At 41.3% G+C, this 18,993-nt stretch overlaps 1 protein-coding gene across 1 annotated transcript in view; it reads left to right on the top strand.

The window, feature by feature from the left end:
* The window catches only part of LOC124142343, a 51,229-nt gene that overhangs the window by 19,675 nt on the left and 12,561 nt on the right, over positions 1–18,993 (top strand). The window contains exons 3-4 of the mRNA XM_046510764.2: positions 7,285–7,442; positions 16,016–16,170. Coding sequence (XP_046366720.2) covers positions 7,285–7,442; positions 16,016–16,170 — 313 coding nt within the window. The remainder of the gene's footprint in view (positions 1–7,284; positions 7,443–16,015; positions 16,171–18,993) is intronic.

The following is an 18,993-nucleotide window of genomic DNA, read 5'->3' as shown; positions in this document are numbered from 1 at the left end:
GGAGAGATGTCCTAAGTGGCTTAAGTCGTCGAGGTGAGAGTAGGGTGGTCTTTGCTGTGGCTCATGTTGCTTAGCTAAACAAAGGTGAGAGAAGGGTAGGCTGTGGTTTGGCTCAAATATTAGACGAAGGATTTCCTGCTGCGTAGTGTGTAGACTTAAAACACCCTTACCGCCTGTCTTTCCCTGTGATCCACCTACACCTTTACATTAGGGTCTGGAGGTTGCTCACACTTTAGGGTGACAATGTGACTGTGATGAGCAAACTGTGACTGTACACACAAGCATCACACTAATATTGGCATCAGGAAATGGTGGATGTTCAGTTCACAAATAGCCCCGGCTGGAGGTTGTCTTGGATGTTCTAGTTAGAATTAGCCAAGGTTAGTGTTTCCTATGAGGGAACTGCTCAATAAAGTTTAATGTTGGTTCCTGATGGTCTTATTGACAACTGAAACAGATCAATGCTGTGGATTGTAAACGTAAACTTGAAAGGGAATTAAGGTACTTAACCAATGACATCAATATTAACTGGTTCTTTAATAGGAATATTATATTTGACGATTTGCGTTGTTTTGGATTTCATGAAAGTAAATCATTAAAGGATGAGTCAGACAATGTGTTGTCCTTGCACCGTTCTTTTTATTTGCACACAACATGCATGCACAAATATGTATAATATTACCCAGGACAACCATAGAATAACATTTATAACAGCTGCAAGCTTTCGAATAATCCAAACATCAACTTGATATAAATATTGATGTCACAAATTGTACTGTTGAACATGTCAATGCAGTCATCACTCGCTGATGATGAGTTTGAGGGTGGCAGAACACATTGTGTGTAGTCAGTGTCTGATGATGAGTTTGAGGGTGAGGTGGCAGAACACATTGTGTGTAGTCAGTGTCTGATGATGAGTTTGAGGGTGACGGAACACATTGTGTGTAGTCAGTGTCTGATGATGAGTTTGAGGGTGACGGAACACATTGTGTGTAGTCAGTGTCTGATGATGAGTATGAGGGTGAGGTGACGGAACACATTGTGTGTAGTCAGTGTCTGATGATGAGTATGAGGGTGACAGAACACATTGTGTGTAGTCAGTGTCTGATGATGAGTATGAGGGTGACGGAACACATTGTGTGTAGTCAGTGTCTGATGATGAGTATGAGGGTGACGGAACACATTGTGTGTAGTCAGTGTCTGATGATGAGTATGAGGGTGACAGAACACATTGTGTGTAGTCTGTGTCTGATGATGAGTATGAGGGTGACAGAACACATTGTGTGTAGTCAGTGTCTGATGATGAGTTTGAGGGTGACGGAACACATTGTGTGTAGTCAGTGTCTGATGATGAGTTTGAGGGTGACGGAACACATTGTGTGTAGTCAGTGTCTGATGATGAGTTTGAGGGTGACGGAACACATTGTGTGTAGTCAGTGTCTGATGATGAGTATGAGGGTGAGGTGACGGAACACATTGTGTGTAGTCAGTGTCTGATGATGAGTTTGAGGGTGAGGTGACGGAACACATTGTGTGTAGTCAGTGTCTGATGATGAGTTTGAGGGTGACAGAACACATTGTGTGTAGTCAGTGTCTGATGATGAGTTTGAGGGTGACGGAACACATTGTGTGTAGTCAGTGTCTGATGATGAGTTTGAGGGTGACGGAACACATTGTGTGTAGTCAGTGTCTGATGATGAGTATGAGGGTGAGGTGACGGAACACATTGTGTGTAGTCAGTGTCTGATGATGAGTTTGAGGGTGAGGTGACGGAACACATTGTGTGTAGTCAGTGTCTGATGATGAGTTTGAGGGTGACCGAACACATTGTGTGTAGTCAGCGTCGGATGATGAGGCAGATAGTTACAATGCAATAAATCCAACTTACTTTCTCATAGATATAACAACGGACATTAACATGTTACATTGAATATGATTATTTGATTATTGCTGTATGCCATGGGTCGGAGTACGGTTCTTGGTGGGAGTGACCAGGGGGAGATAACTGGCAGTATACACCAGTTTTCTTTATGCAAGTAGCTATGTACAAGAAGCAGTGTATGCCAGGTCAGCCTGTAGTGTTAACAGTTGGTGTGTTGGTGCCCTGGGGCACCTTGCCTAATCAATTTTTCATAAATATGAACAACAGGTAATAATGAGAAGAGACTTAGTTGCACAGATCATTCAGGATGGCTGACAGTCAAATTGAACATACAATGCAATGGGGATTAACAACTGGTTATATCATCTAAGTAATGGCAATCAAGTGATTCATGTCATGGCTACAGGGTAATTCGCTTTTGGAATTAAATGTTCATTCAGACAAAGGTTATCCCAAATCAGTGGCTAAATCAGACACTAACATAAGACATTGGTTCAACATGTCCCCAGTATGGCTCCATCTGGCCTAAAGAGCAGTATATTTGTCCTGGCAAAGCTGTATTGTAATGTTTTGCATTTTGAACTTTGTCTCTACAATGGATTGATAGAGCTGAAACTTGATGTCGTTGTTTTGTACCACAAGGGATCTTAAGTTCAACCTGTGTTCATCTGATACTGTGGTGCTCTTGTGCTTGTTGTTTGTTCAAGCCATCAACATGGAGCATGTAGTTGTTGTAACTTGTCGCGTCCTTGAAACTTTAAGAACCATCGATAGTTAAATATGGCATAAACCCATTTGTTACTGTCTTTCTAATTATGAAATTGTGTACTAAATCTGAAAATACTTGTTTGGTTTAATGTGAAATAAATTGTTCTTTTTCACCCTGGATATATGGTATGCAAGTACTGAATTGGGAAACCAGGGGAATTGGAATGTAATTTTATGTAACTTGGGGAGCTACAGTGCATTCATTGTCCAAACATCTCCTGTTGTACACAGAACAGCTGACCACAGAGGAGACAATTCATCATTGTAGTGGTACAACTTATGACTCCTAGCTCACAGAGGGCATCCATCAGTAGTAAGGGCGTACCACACGTTGATAGTCATGGTTCAACCCTACACACATGGCCTCCTGACAGGTGGCCTGTGTTACTATTTCGGACAGTCGGATGGGACCTGTGACATTGATGTGGGCCAGCTCTGGTGATAGGCTACATTTACAACACTATGACAATAAGGAAGTCAGGGGGTCTAAATATGAGGAAACAACGAATAGTGACTTAACAAGGAAGGAATTGGTGGACCAAACGTGACATTTAAGACGTATGCATCACTTTGATATTGTCTTAGCATCTTACAGTTATTAATTAGAAACGAAGTAAGATGGCCACAGGGATGAAGCTCACAGCTGTAGGAAAAGCCTGCTGGACTCAGAGGCTGGTGGGGTAGCCCTGTGGTTTCAGCGTTGACTTGTCACGCCAAAGCCCTTGGTTTGATTCTTCACATGGGTACAATGTGTGAAGCTGTTGTGTACCCTGATGTGATATGGCAGGGCGAGTGCTTAGCTGTGGAAAACTGAATTCACGTTCTCGCTCACTGATCTGTGGGCACAGTGTAGGATCATTGTGCGTGTATGATAGGGGTCATGCTGGTTCTGCCTGTTTAATCATGTACAATCATGCCCTAGTCGTAGGTCTTTTGAACATGTTTTGCAGTGTGTTAGGCTTATTTCAGATCACTGCAGTCCATGTCAAAAGTTACCTATTGGCCCTAGTTGTTTTTTTACCTATTTTCAGTAAATTTAAGGGTTAATATATGGACACATATCAGCTGAGCTGCCTGTGCCGAAAAAACGTTAATTGGCTTGAGATTCCTAATTGAGGTAGACTAATATCTTGTTTCTGAAATGAAAATATGTTACAGAGGAAACAGTTGTTCGATTTTCTTAATAAAATATAATAAAAAGAAGCCCAAGTACTCGCTTCAATTCTGAAGTAATCTAGACTTGCCCACTAGCATAGACTTGTATGGGCTGTATTGGAGACATTTGCTTTAAGGTCTGAATAACTAAACTAGTGGCCATTGGTGTAGTAGACACACTGAAAGACCCGCACATCTAAGGACCAGTCTTTTCATACTGAACAATGAAAACTGGTTTGATAATATGAATAAAATGCTTTATTTTCCCTTTTGCTGTCACTACAGGACTGCTATAAAAGGATGTTATGTCATCATTCTACACACTTGACTACTTGAGTGGCTGGCACACCCCTTACCTTTATGCACTGTCAAGTCCAGTACTGATACGAGATATCTGCTTTCCTAAGTCCATCCAGGACCTTTGTTATACAATGTAGATCAGATTGAGCGTGTACAATGTAGATAGTATTCAGACAGGGTGGCTTTCACCCACCCACTCACTCCCAGCCCCGACACTCAGTCATCTGTGGAGACTGAGGGGCACCTGTTCTGGAATGTGATGTGTGGCATGAGATAGGTACTGGTGGTGGTGTTTAACAACACACACAGCAATATTCCAGCTATATGGCGGCGGTCTGTAAATGATTGAGTCTGGACCAGACAATCCAGTGATTGACATCATGAGCATCGATCCACTGAAGGGGGATCATGCTGGGTCATCTTTGGAAGACTGATAAAAAAACAATAATCACATTGCCCACATTTCATATTCGAGGAAAGAGTTAATGGTGATAGGTCTTTTTTATGGTTTGAAAACATGGTGAAATTTACATACTTTGAAAATATCATATGAAAGAATAGTATTATTGATTGTTGATTAAGGTTGGATTATGTCAAATTATTTGTGAAGACACTGTCACATTTATTGGCCATTGTTTGCCTTGTCCATTCTCCTCCCTTTACCCCCTAGCTGTAGTATGTTTGTGAAATATTGCTGACTACAGCCAAATTCACTGTGCATACTGATAGAACAGAGATGGAAAATGCACAAACACAATCACTACCTGCTCTACAGGTCCCGAGTCATGAGGTGTAATTGTATGTTTTCTGTCAGTCGATACCAATGGGATAAGAGATATACGTTCCCCTTGTCTCACATGCCTTTGACATTGCTAATAGTTTTGTTAACTTGATTCCCTATATTCAATATGTAAACAACACCCTCTCTATAGCCTAGCCTTTCAAAGGAAGTGACCTGATCCTCACTGAGCCTTGTAACCTCTGTGTTGTAACCTCTCAAGTGTTATAACTGCGAATTGAAGGACAACTTCTCACAACTAAGAACTTCCATCAATTTGACGATCTTTTCTACTTGTTCATCTTTGGGTTTAACTGTAACTGTTAAAATAGAGCTGGCTTGGTCAATGTGTACTCAATGTGAAAAACTGTCAGCTTGTATGCACATGCTATTGTCTTGTGCTGGGGTTGTTGTTAGTGGGTTAAGGCATACAGTGACATGTCTACTGTTAATGCATGGACACACTCCGCTGTCTGGAATGACAAATACCTCACATAGCCCGAGTCTTCCCCCATTTCAGCCCATGTCGGTTGAGGCTGTTTCACTATCAACAGTGGTTGCAGTACAACCACCTGGGCCATGCTAATCAACACCTGGACAAGGTGGCAGTTGGGATGCATTACCGTGCTGCATATGGCTGCCCGTGGGGCAGGGTAGCACAGCGGTTAAAGCGTTTTCTAATTATGCTGAAGGCCTGGGTTCGCTTCCCCACATAATATAGTTGGAAAATTCCTAAGAACAGTGTAAAACCATGCTCCCTCACTCACTCACACACTCTATACTTGTACATGTTTAAAGTTGTGTATTTATGCCTTGACTTTGTTGATTGCATTGCATTGCCTGACAGTATGGATCGTTGCTGACATTATCGATCACTGTATTATCTGTCCCAGACTGGATAATTTCCATGCTGCCATCATGTCGCTGGAATATTGCTGAGTGTGGTGTTAAAGACATGCCTATATGCTGAGAGGGCTCAGTTGGCGTAGTTATATGTGCTAAACTTGACATGCCTGAAACCTATGATCATGGGTTCAATACCGGTTAACCTGGTTATGTTTCTAGGTTTGTCAGGACCAAACTCATGCTCAGGAGTTTCACTAAAGTCTCACTCACTCACTCACTCACTCACTCACTCACTCACTCACTCACTCACTCACTCACTCACTCACTCACTCACTCACTCACTCACATGTTTATAATGGTGTGCTGGGTAGTAACCCAGAGATAACTACACACTATATCAGTCATGTCTGAACTATCTACCAGTATCTTTGTAGACAGGTATTTTACACAGCTACTTGCCCAAGGGCAGATATCACCAATTCAGCTGGTTCAGTGGTTACAAGGTTGTCCTGAAAAAAACCTTGTTATGATAGCTTTGCATCGTATTGTGCTTCCCACAATTTGGAGAGCGTGGAACAAAGGAAGCTTGTCTCTTTACAAAATTATGAGGTATCACTTGTAATGTTGTTTTGCATTGTTTATCCCCCAAGGCTTATGTTGAAAGACTGCACTTTACGAGAAGCACATGCACACCTGCAATTTCCCCCCCAGGTGAAATCCAGTTTAATTTGTTTGACAGAAAGAAATGGCAGGATCCTGCATTTAAAATGCATTAAAAAATTAAAAGTTAAAACCTTTAAGATTACAATTGAAACTTGACACATGTAGACTTTAGAGAGGACACTTGTGTTCTGTAAACATCTAAAGAGAAGCTTATATTATTCAATTAAAAGATGGAATTCAGGTTACAAGAAGATACACAAATATTATTCATGATTAAAGATTGTACACTATTACTGCAGAATTGACGATTGCAGTGCTGTCCTTCCCAGATCAATATGTCCACAAGAGTCATGTCATAATTGTCAGATCACTTTACACAGTTACATTAATGTATAAAATCATGAAGAGCTTAGATACTGTGCTCATAAATTTTATCAAGGGTTTTAAAAATATTCTGCTACATGTTTCTGTCGTAGATACATGTTGCCCCAATATTCTGTGGATGTACAATGATATATCCAAACTTCAAGTTGAAGGTTGAGGAATGTACAAGGCAAATGCAAGTCAGTGACATTAACCGCTAGTCAGGCTATTGGTATAGGGACTTGTTCAAGTCTCCAAATGTGGACCCTTCCATAAACATGACTGGTTTGAATCTCGGTTCACCATAATTGTTTCTAGTTCATCAGCACCTTACCTGTGTTTGGGTATTTCACCGACAACTCAGATTCACTCACTCACTCACTCACTCACTCACTCACTCACTCACTCACTCACTCACTCACTCACTCACTCACTCACTCACTCACTCACTCACTCACTCACTCACTGTTTTGGACTAGTAGTGTTGCATTGTGCTCCTGTTGACGTCATGTCCTCCATTGTGTTTCAGCTATCTTCACTGTGATGTGTTATAATGTGTTGTGTGACAAGTACTGCACCCGCCAGCAGTACGGCTACTGCCCGTCCTGGGCCCTCAACTGGGAGTACCGAAAGAAGGGGATCATGGAAGAGATCCGTGGCTGTAACGCAGACATCATCAGCTTACAGGTAATCTGGTTATGTCGGACTTTGTGCCCAACTACAAACTCATTATCTGGGATTAATGGTGGCTATTCTTCCAATTACCAAATCTGCCCCAATGTCCAGTTCCTGCGTATAATGTTATTGACTTGCTTAAGACAGATACTACTTAACCGGAATTCTTTAGTAGATAAGGAAGCGACTGTTTATACCTTTGGTGAAAAATGTTTTTAACCATTAGATGTGGAGATTGTTTTTTACCCGTGAAGATCCGGGGTAGAATAGGTCTTCAGCAACCCATGCTTGCCGCAAAAGGCGACTATGCTTGTCGTAAGGGGCGACTAACGGGATTGGGTGGTCAGGCTCGCTGACTTGGTTGATGCATGTCATCATATCCCAATTGCGTGGATTGATGCTCATGATGTCAATCACTGGATAGTCTGGTCCAGACTCGATTATTTAGAGACTGCCATCATATAGATGGAATATTGCTGAGTGCAGTGTTAAACAATCTTCTCCTTTTTTGTATATCTATAACAGTTGTCACATGTGTACTTGGTTGTTATGAAATGTCCTGCGTACCTTGAGTGACATGAACAAGTGACTTGATGCATCTGTGGCACTCTCAGGCTGACGGAAAGTTTTGGTTCTTTCTGCCTTAATGACTTTTATATGAGAACATGTTGAGTGATTCAACTAGACATGGTGTCACTTTCTGGTGTGAAAAAAATCCATTGTGTTGTGAGCTGTTTTTGGATGAGCATTGGTTGTTTGCCAGTTACAGAGTTTCAGCATTACACAAGACAACCTTTGGCCCCTAGATACCATGCCAACATTCTGTGTGGTATCTCGGAAAGGGCTGAGCATGGTCTTGCTTTCTTAGTGCAGACACATACTGATGCTATCCAAAATCCTGCAAGGAAAAAAGGGTTCCCATACATTCTCGGGCCATATTTCTGATTCTACCATATCTTTGTGGAAGAATAGGTGGCCAAGTAGTCTTAGATGCCACAAGTAACTGTGCAGAGTTGCATCCCTTCACCTTCCAAGCATCCACTTAGCGTAGGTTCAAATTTCAGATTCTTTGTCTGTTAGCATCATGGTATATAGTTATACCAAGGAATTTCGTCTGTCTGTCCTTCCGAGTACTTTGTTGTGTGCGACCCATAACTTGTAAACTACTGCATAGATTCTTTTCAAAGTCTATGAACACTTTTTATACCTATTGGAGAGATTTCAATATGTGGATTTTCTGGAAAAATACAGCTATTTAGAATTTTTTTTATTTAGAATTCTTTTACTGAGACATTTGTGCCACCTATAACTAAAAAACTACTTCATGGAGACGCTGTTATACCCTGAATTAATGGAGATGGTGTTATGCCCTGAATTAATGGAGATGCTGTTATGCCCTGAATTAATGGAGATGCTGCTGTGCGCTGAATTAATGGAGATCTGTTCAAAGTGACAGTTTAGGAATACATTCAGTGGTAGTGAATCTTACTTTACTCCATTACCAGTTCTTTCCTCCTCATATGTCCCTTGACGTCATGTGAAGATGCCCTGTCAGCATCTCCTTGCTTTTTCTCTATCTATATCAACGTGTCCAATGTGTTTTCATATTACATGTGCTAGCCATTAAATAAACTATAACTCTTTTTCAAAATCTTAGGATAATTTTCCGTCACCTGTCAAAGTCACAATTCTCACTCTTCTCCCAAGTGAAATCAACAGAGAATGTTTTTTCACACTTTTGAAATTTGGAAGTTGAATTTTGTTTTTTACTATGTCTGAGACCGGAAGTTTTACAAAGTAATCAATAAGTGCTTGTATTCGTTAGTTCCAATCCACACCCAGGGCAATACATTGTCTCACCTAAAAGTGACCTTCACAACTAGCTTGAGGGTGAGCTGTGATAAGACAGCTTGCCCCTGGTGCTTCTAAGAGATGGGGTACATCATGGTGAGGGGGGCTGATTGATCGGGAGCTGACCATTCATTGATAGGACCCTGTACTGCTCCAAGCTAGATGGACATACATAGGACATAGGAGAGGTGAAGGGTAGGGTCACGACCTCAAGTTATTTTGTTTGTTGTTTAACACAGTACTCAGCAATATATCAGCTATATGACGGCGGTCTGTAAATATAATCGAGTCTGGACCAGACAGTCCAGTGATTGATATCATGAGCATCGATCCACGCAATTGGGGTCCATGACATGCTTCAACCAAGTCAGCAAGCCTGAACACCCTTACGACAATTATAGTTGCCTTTTACGGCAAGCATGGGTTGCTGAAGACCTATTCTACCTCGGATCTTCACAGGTCCAACCCCAAGTTAACATTAGGAGGGTTTAATTCCCAACATGGTTCAATTTGTGATATGCATTTATGGTGTTCCTTGTTATACTTAATAACAGTATCAATAGTTTTGGTTTGGTTTGTTTGCAATATTCCAGTCACTGCGTAACGTGCAGTGGAAATAGGGACTGGGGTCACTGAGTAACGTGCAGTGGAAATAGTGTCACTGCGTAACGTGCAGTGGAAATAGTGTCACTGCGTAACGTGCAGAGGAAATAGGGTCACTGCGTAACGTGCAGTGGAAATAGGGTCACTGCGTAACGTGCAGAGGAAATAGTGTCACTGCGTAACATGCAGAGGAAATAGGGTCACTGCGTAACGTGCAGAGGAAATAGGGTCACTGCGTAACGTGCAGAGGAAATAGTGTCACTGCGTAACGTGCAGTCGAAATAGGGTCACTGCGTAACGTGCAGTGGAAATAGTGTCACTGCGTAACGTGCAGAGGAAATAGGGTCACTGCGTAACGTGCAGAGGAAATAGTGTCACTGCATAAACGTGCAGTGGAAATAGTGTCACTGCGTAACGTGCAGAGGAAATAGGGTCACTGTGTAACGTGCAGTGGAAATAGGGTCACTGCGTAACGTGCAGAGGAAATAGGGTCACTGCGTAACGTGCAGAGGAAATAGGGTCACTGCGGAACGTGCAGAGGAAATAGGGTCACTGCATAACGTCCAGTGGAAATAGGGTCACTGCGTAACATGCAATGGAAATAGGGACTGGGGTCACTGAGCAACGTGCAGTGGAAATAGTGTCACTGCGTAACGTGCAGAGGAAAAAGGGTCACTGCGTAACGTGCAGTGGAAATAGTGTCACTGCGTAACGTGCAGTGGAAATAGGGTCACTGCGTAACGTGCAATGGAAATAGGGTCACTGCATAACGTGCAGTGGAAATAGTGTCACTGCGTAACATGCAGTGGAAATAGGGTCACTGAATAACGTGCAGTGGAAATAGGGTCACTGTGGAACGTGCAGTGGAAATAGGGTCACTGAATAACGTGCAGTGATAACATGCAGCGGAAGTACCTGTAATGTTTGCAAGTCAAGCCTGTAGGGTTGTCAGGTTTAATTACAATGTCGTGACACAAACAAAAGTGAAATCTGTCAGTATTATTGTTGAGGAAACACCCAACACCGTCCTTTAGCTGCCTCCTTAATTAACCTGCTCGGAAACATAGCTGGCACATTTTGTCACATGACAACAGCTGAGCCCCCCACTAATTGCCGTGTTTGGTGTGTGATAACACGGATCTCGTCCACTGTTCAGTAATGGGCAGTTATTTTGAGATGATATGGATTAGCATTGATCAGCCTCAATGAGCTGATTTCCATGGGAGTAGTTATGTAGGCATCAACACAGTATTTTGCAGGTTATAATTGTTTATGACCAATATAATTGCTTTTCCCTTTGTTTGAAGGCTGCAGACAGGAGCAGTACTCTTATTTGTTAAACACTATTCCCTGATTCCCTTTGAGGACAGAATTGACTTTCTTTACTCAAAATATTGAATTTTTTCCCCCTTTACACATGCATGATTTTCCACTCTTTTCTGAAAGCAAGTATTCAACTAAAAACCTTTGCTTTTCCCTTTGTTTGAAGGCTGTAGACAGGAGCAGTACTTTTATTTGTTAAACACTATTCCCTGATTCCCTTTGAGGACAGAATTGACTTTCTTTACTCAAAATATTGAATTTTTTCCCCCTTTACACATGCATGATTTTCCACTCTTTTCTGAAAGCAAGTATTCAACTTAAAACCTTTTCGTTTGACTTTTGCTCTTTGTGCTGGTATTTCGTCCCCAAATGGCATTCACATAAACCCATATACTTGGATGGGTTAGAAATCATGCAAGCACAGTTTGAATTCAATACAAGCAAACCCTGATAAGTCTGCACACCAGCAGAGATTCCGGGTAAGACTAGGTCCCCAGCAACCTATGCTGGTTGTAGGAGGCAACCAAATGGACCATGTGGTCAGGCTCGGTGACCTGGTTGATTGTGTGTCATCTTACCCCAACGACATGGATCGTACCTCACACTATCCATCACTGGATTACCTGCTCCAGACTTGATTATTAACAGGTCGTCGTCATATAGCTTGAATTTTGTTGAGTGCAGCATAAACAACAAACAAATGATACATCTGCTTCTCCAACCACTACTCAGAAGCCATCATCGAGTGAAATGTCTATCAGGCCAGTAAGATCAGCTAGTAACTAGTATCTACTTCTAAGACTTAAGTCAGTGGGGAGGAGAAAGTCTGAAATCTCTTGCTCTTGGGTTTTTTCAAGGCCGTTAGCCTGAGGCATTCTCCTGCTTAAAATGAATTCACTGAGTTACCTTGGATTCCTGAAGATTAATCAAGGCTTTCCCTAATTATCACAAATAGTTACTTAAATTTACAAAACTTTGTTTTAATGTAAAAGATTCCAAAAGACAAGTTTGGACTAGGAGACCCAAAGGTTTTTGTCAGATGTGTATGTGTCTTGTCTTTAGTAGTGGGACGATACTCCGCTGCATCGATCACAGTGGCATACTAAGTGAAATATATTGATTCTTACCTTAAATGTTTGCTTTAATAACTGTCACACCAAACACTAATTAGTAATGAAGATTAGTAGTATACCTAGTTTGTGATTATCCTCAACAGAAGCTACTATGTGGCAGGGTCAGGAAGCGAATTTGACATCCCCATAGCAACAGAGAGAGATGAGTGTATATGCTGGATATAACAGTAAATAGGTGTACCGTTCTGTATCTGTCAGAGCTAACCCCTACATACCTGCAATACCTGAAATTGTTAGCGTGTAATTAATCATGATCTGATTGGGAATATTCCCTCCATGAGTCAGCCTCCATCTGGACATTCGGTCAGTGGTCCTAATGTTAACACAGGAACGAAATAAAGTATTAAATTATTTGATAGGCATTTCTTAGAAGTTGACGGATGACAAAGTAGACACAATTTTTGGAAAACAACTTGTTTATATATAACAACTTATATATTTTTACTGTTGTTATCCATAAATTGGTATCCATATATTGTGTCTACTTTGTAATAAAGTATTAGTGAAAAAACGTAAATTAATTTATGCTAAGTCAACACTGAACTGTTTATGTAAATTCATGATGTTGTGACATTCTGTTGTTTGGCGGTCACATTCCAGGGTGTAGGGTGATGTTGCTCAGTTCAGAGTGTTTGGTGATCCAGTCCTGGGTAAATACAGCCCTACATCCCCCTCCAGCAAAATCATTGATATCTTTATCAAGTGGAGTGAAAATAAATTGTGTAATTGATACTAAGGTTGTTGGTACTTTGCAAGGGAGAAGGGCCCTAGGACAAGTCGATGTTCTTAACAAACCTGGCGACATTAAATATTTGTTCTGTTGCTTTATGCTTGGGTGGTGTTGATTAATGGAAATGAAGATCCGGGCTGGGAATAGATGCTGCCAGGGGTGGGTGTGACGTTATCCAGACAGGGAAATCAATTGGTGTGTTTGTTTCAGACCAACAGTAAGTAGTTAATAGTACTTACAGAAACAAACAACTCTCTTAACATATAACCCTTCAAAAGCATGCATAATTCTTGTTTTGGACTTGTTGAAGCATATATAGAGAAGGAAGCTAGAAAATCAATATGGAGGAGGCACACCCACAGAACATGTTGAGAGATACCATGCTTGTCATGATTAGCCACCATCTTGGATGATGAGGACATGGAAAGTGAACATCATTTGTGAATAAAACCAGTTGGACATCCGGGTCAATCCCTCACTGCTGTGTGACCTGTCTGGGCATGGAAACCTGGATTCATTCATGAAACAGTTTCAAGTTCCCTTCAGGGTTGGCAGCCATGAAAACAGGATTAAGTGAAAGATGGGTGCAACAGTTGAATTAGACCATCAATCGTCTTGCAGCTAGTATTTCACTACTTTGGACCAATTCCTTATTTGCTTTCAAACTATTTAAGTGATTACCCCTCACATGAGATTTCTGGCTGTCAGGGAAACAGTGGTAGGCACAAGGATAGGACATTTAAAATATTTCCATACATTTCATGTTTTGAAGAAACAGCGCATGCCACGTGGCAGCCTGGTGAGTTTAATGTCCTTTAGCATATGTCTCACGAAGGTTCTGTTCTCAAGATCCAGTGTTGATCAAGACCTGTAACACATCCCATGTGGACTGATATATACTACTCAAAAGAAGTTAAGGAACACCTGATTTTTTTCATATGACTGTACTTAATCCATGGCCATGTCAGATTATCTATGTCATGAGAAAAAAATCAGGAATTCTTTAACTTATTTTGAGTTGTATATGACAAGCACTTTGACACTAGCAGGCAAGCCTGTAATTATAAGGTTTCCGTGACTGAATTTGATTCACTTAACTGATCAGTGGTATCTTGTAGAACTACTAGACATGTATCAACCACCAATGGTATCGTGGTCAAATGTTCAACCATCAACGAGTCTGTGGTATCTTGGTCAAGTATAATCAATCTTAATCATTACATGAACAGTGATGTCTTAGTGTTACGTGTGACAGGGGACACGGGTGGACAAGTCGTCTAAGGCGCCGCGATTTGCTGTGCAGAGTTGCGTCCCTTGGGCACGCCAGAAACCTATGATTGTGGGTTCGAATCCCGGTTCGCCCCAATTATGTTTCTAGGTTTGTCAGCACCTTACCCGTGCCTGTGGATTTCACCGAAGTGGTAAACGTCTGAGACCTGCATCACTTCGGGCTTTCCTCCCACATCAAGCTGACACGCTGTGATATAACTGGAATACTGTTAAAAGCGGCGTTTAACCCAACTCACTCACTCACTACGTGTGACAGGTGTTTCCTCATCAGTGGAGCCAGGTGTTGCAATGCCCTGTTCAGTCTTTTACCTTGGAGCTCTAGTTTCACAATGTCTTCATGTTCTCTCGTCTTGCTGTCTCCAATTACAGAAGAAACAAAAAATGTTCTTCAGAAAAAAAACCCACTCAACATGGAAATTCTTTTGTTTCTGAAATCTTGATTAATGTTCTGATGTGGAATCACCTTAAGACCAAGCCATTAGCATGATGTGTACTAGGGGCTACTGGATGTGAAGGTCCTGCTGCAGTGTGTTATAATGGTCATTTGGTTTGTCATACTGATCCTGCTTGACAAATATGCTGACAAGAGTTGAGTTACTGAGGATTTCACCGAAGGGAAAGGAGGTGCTCTCTGTAAAGTACAATCTGTTCTCATCCTTTGGGGAGACTAACATTTATAAGGGATTTTGTATGTTGACATACACGGTAACATGCATCTTACATAGACCGGGTGGTCGGGTAGCCTAGTGGTTAAAGTGTTCGCTTGTCACGCCGAAGACCTGGGTTCGATTCCCGACATGGGTACAATGTGTGAAGCCCATTTCTGGTGTCCCCCGCCCTGATATTGCTGGAATATTGCTAAGAGCGGCGTAAAACCACACTCACTCACTCACTCACTCCCTACATGGACCATGTTGTTTTAATGAAGAAGTTATTTGGAAGTTAAGTGGCAAATGCCACAAAATGGTATCTTCAGACGGATTTTTCTTCCTCGAATATTCATCCAGCGTTAGTATTTGTTGCAATCTTTTTGTTTATTACTCACTTATCTGTATTTGAAAATAGATAGAAGCTTACATTTATGAACATTTATGGACCAAGTACAACATACTCCCTGCTGATGATCTGTGTTTCAGTATTCTGATATTGCTATAGAGGTGGGATAATCTGTAACGCGACATTAAACCCCATTTTGCCTCACTACTTGTGTATTCTGATGTCTCTATATAAGTGCAATATTCTTGAATCTTGCACATGACGTTAAACCCCATTTTACCCCACTGCTTCAGTATTTGATTCTGTGCCTTGTTCTTCTCTTCTGATTCTTTTGCTTGTGTTCTCATTGTGTGACAGACCCATGAAGATCCGGGGTAGAATAGGTCTTCAGCAACCCATGCTTGCGGTAACAAGCAACTATGCTTGTTGTAAAAGGCGATTAACAGGATTGGGTGGTCAGGTTCGCTGACTTGGTTGATGCATGTCATTGTATCCCAATTGCGTGGATCGATGCTCATGATGTCGATTACTGGATTGTCTGGCCCAGACTTGATTATTTACAGACCACCGTCATATAGCTGGAATATTGCTGAGTGCGGCGTTAATCTATAAACAAACATTGTGTAACATATGTAATGATGGTGTTGCTTGTGTTGCAGGAGGTTGAGACTGACCAGTTCTACAGCATGTTCCTCCCGGAGCTGAAACAAGATGGGTATGACGGTATTTTCTCACCCAAATCTCGAGCAAGAACAATGACAGAACAAGAGAGGAAACATGTGGATGGCTGTGCCATCTTCTTCAGAACATCAAAGTAAGTAGCAATGTTCTTGGAAAAAAACTGAAATAAACACTGCTAAATTGATACTTTCCTATGCTGTTTTCCTACTTGAAGGGGCGGTCAAGTAGCCTAGTGGTTAAAGTGTTCGCTCATCACGCCGAAGACACGGGTTCGATTCCTGACATGGGTACAATGTGTACAATGTACAATGTACAATGGAATATTGCTAAATGCGGCGTAAAACCTCACTCACTCACTCATAATGCTCATAATGTCAGTTATCTGGTGGTCCAGACTCAATTATTTACAGACTGCTGTCATATAGCTGAACTATAGTTGAGTGCGGCGTTAAACAACAAACAAAGAAACAAACTTGAAATTTGTTGTGATAAATATAACAGTATTAAAATAAATATGAGTTCAGCGGAAAAGAAAGAAAATCATTGATCAATATATACACCATATTGTCATTCCCTTTTGTTCAAAGACCCCATAGGAATTCTGGGGCAGAATAGGCCCTTTTTACCTTAAGGTGACTATTGGATCTATTTTCACTATTGCAGATGATGGCAAATGGAACCCCATCTTTTTGCAACAGTATTGCGATAGTTGTCAGCTATTGCAACAGTATTGCAATAGTATTGAACCAACTTTAAATCTTGATAAATATATTAATCAGTGAAATAGAAATGAATAATGTAAAACCACTGAGACATTTTTATTTAGACGCCGCTGCGATGTAGGTGTAATACTGCTGACTGCAGCAGAAAACATTCCCTCTCTGCTTCACTCTGTGTAGCACACACTGGCAGGGTGTACCTGACTTCCACGGAGCCCATACAACTCCATGCAACCACTCACTCCACTACATACATTTACTCAACTAATTGAATTACTACAATGATCGATTCAACCCTGTCCATTAACAGACTGTATTATGTCGCATGTGCATTAGTCAGATTGGTGTAACGTACAGTTGTCAGCTCTGCCAAACACTGTCCTACTCTATGATGACCAGAGGATGTTTACTTATGTCCTTTTCAATGAGGCAAGGTCAGGTATTGAGTTATTAATAGCCCTGAGGGCACTGCTAGTCTTCTCGGGTCACAGTACTCTTACTTCACTTTGTGTTGGTTGGTTGGTTTGTTGGTTTGTTGATTAATGCCGCACTCAGCAATATTCCAGCTATATGATGGCGGTCTGTAAATAATCGAGTCTGGACCAGACAATCCAGTGATTGATATCATGAGCATCGTTCCACGCAATTGTGATCGATGACATGTATCAACCAAGTCAGCAGGCCTGGCTACACGATCCCGTTAGTCACCTTTTACGACAAGCATAGTCACCTTTTACGGCAAGCATGGGTTGCTAAAGACCTATTCTACCCCGGAATCTTCTAGGGTCACTTCACTTTGTGACTTTGTCAGGTTTCAAAGCATTCTTGCATTTTGTGTTCATTTCTGGAACTTTCATGAACTTAATTCAAAGATGTTAAATATTGTCCAGCATCATATATTAGTTTGAGTGGTGCTTTGCAATTGTCTAGATATGATAAATTTATCTGTGTACTGATTCAGTGAACACTGTAGCTGTTGCCATTTGTGCCATGTGATCTCGTGGTGTTGACTCATCCTGCCGCATGTGTTCATTTCAGACATTTATACAAATATATTAAATATATTAAATATTGTTGAACAGTATCTTTCAATTGTCTTGATAATGTCAGCTGTTACCCTGTGGTCCCTAATGCTGTCTCGTAGTGTCTCGTAGCGTAGTGCCTCACCCTGACTCACCTGACCCGATTCCACTGGTGCCAGTAGATTAAATGCCTATTTCACAGTCACATGTTCTAGAGATGCCCCAATCATGAGACCCAATTGTCCTAATTAGGTATTTGTGTCCAACTGTGTGATCTGGGCCAGCCAGCAGAGTCGCTCCACTGCCCTATTGAATACGTACTATAGTTGAATACCATAGTTGATGATAGGTCCCACCGGAGTCATGATTGGCTGGGAGATGATCTCTGTCACGGCCCTGATTACCGCCCTGATTACCCTGCTGGTGCTCGATTTGTCACATGCTTCATAAATAGGCATCAACAGTTTGAGAATTCAATGGAGTTTCCAATCCTATGTAGGTCACCATGCTGCCACCTTGCCCTGGGTTAAACTGTCTGGAAATGGCAGCAATCAAATGTAATTTTTGTATGTATTTTACGACTGACTGTTTCCAGCTTGTTGAAATTGCTGGCTGTCATGTTTATGTCCCAGAAAATTGCTTGCTTCATTGTAAACATGCATGCGTCATTAGACTTCATATATACTGGAATAACTTAAGTCTTTGATGGGCTTGTAGACGTGGAGGAACATGAAGACATGCGACTTTTATGGATAACTTCTTTTGAAATGGAGTGTCATGTCTTCATAGTCATAATTTGCAAATATTTTCTGTTGCATGCAGCAATGACTAGGATATTAACTACTTGTACACAATTTTGGAGGGTGAAATACAAATGACATGCTTAGGTTCAGGTCTGTACTGGGTCTTTGGAAGGACTGTGAAATGTCCAGTTGAAATGAGAGCCGGTTAGATTTAACAAACCGTAATACATGAAGTATGATGCATGACAAGGAGTGTTATTATGATAATGATACCAGGTAGGGGATATTCCCAATAAAGAACTGGTTATCCATAATAATGTTCCTTGCCCTGTTTACACCCAACTTCTAAATGCCTATGAAGACAAGTAGGATGCAGTTAATATGCAGGTAAATTTAGATTGTTTGTGAATGTGTCATTTCATCCTTGAAGCTAAAGGCACTGGGTGTGAATATGCCGCTAGATTGTTTGTTC

This window comes from Haliotis rufescens, unplaced genomic scaffold, assembly GCF_023055435.1.
Source record: "Haliotis rufescens isolate VD_foot unplaced genomic scaffold, xgHalRufe1.0.p SCAF_11, whole genome shotgun sequence".
Taxonomy (NCBI): domain Eukaryota; kingdom Metazoa; phylum Mollusca; class Gastropoda; order Lepetellida; family Haliotidae; genus Haliotis; species Haliotis rufescens.
This window is presented reverse-complemented; position numbering and strand designations above follow the sequence as displayed.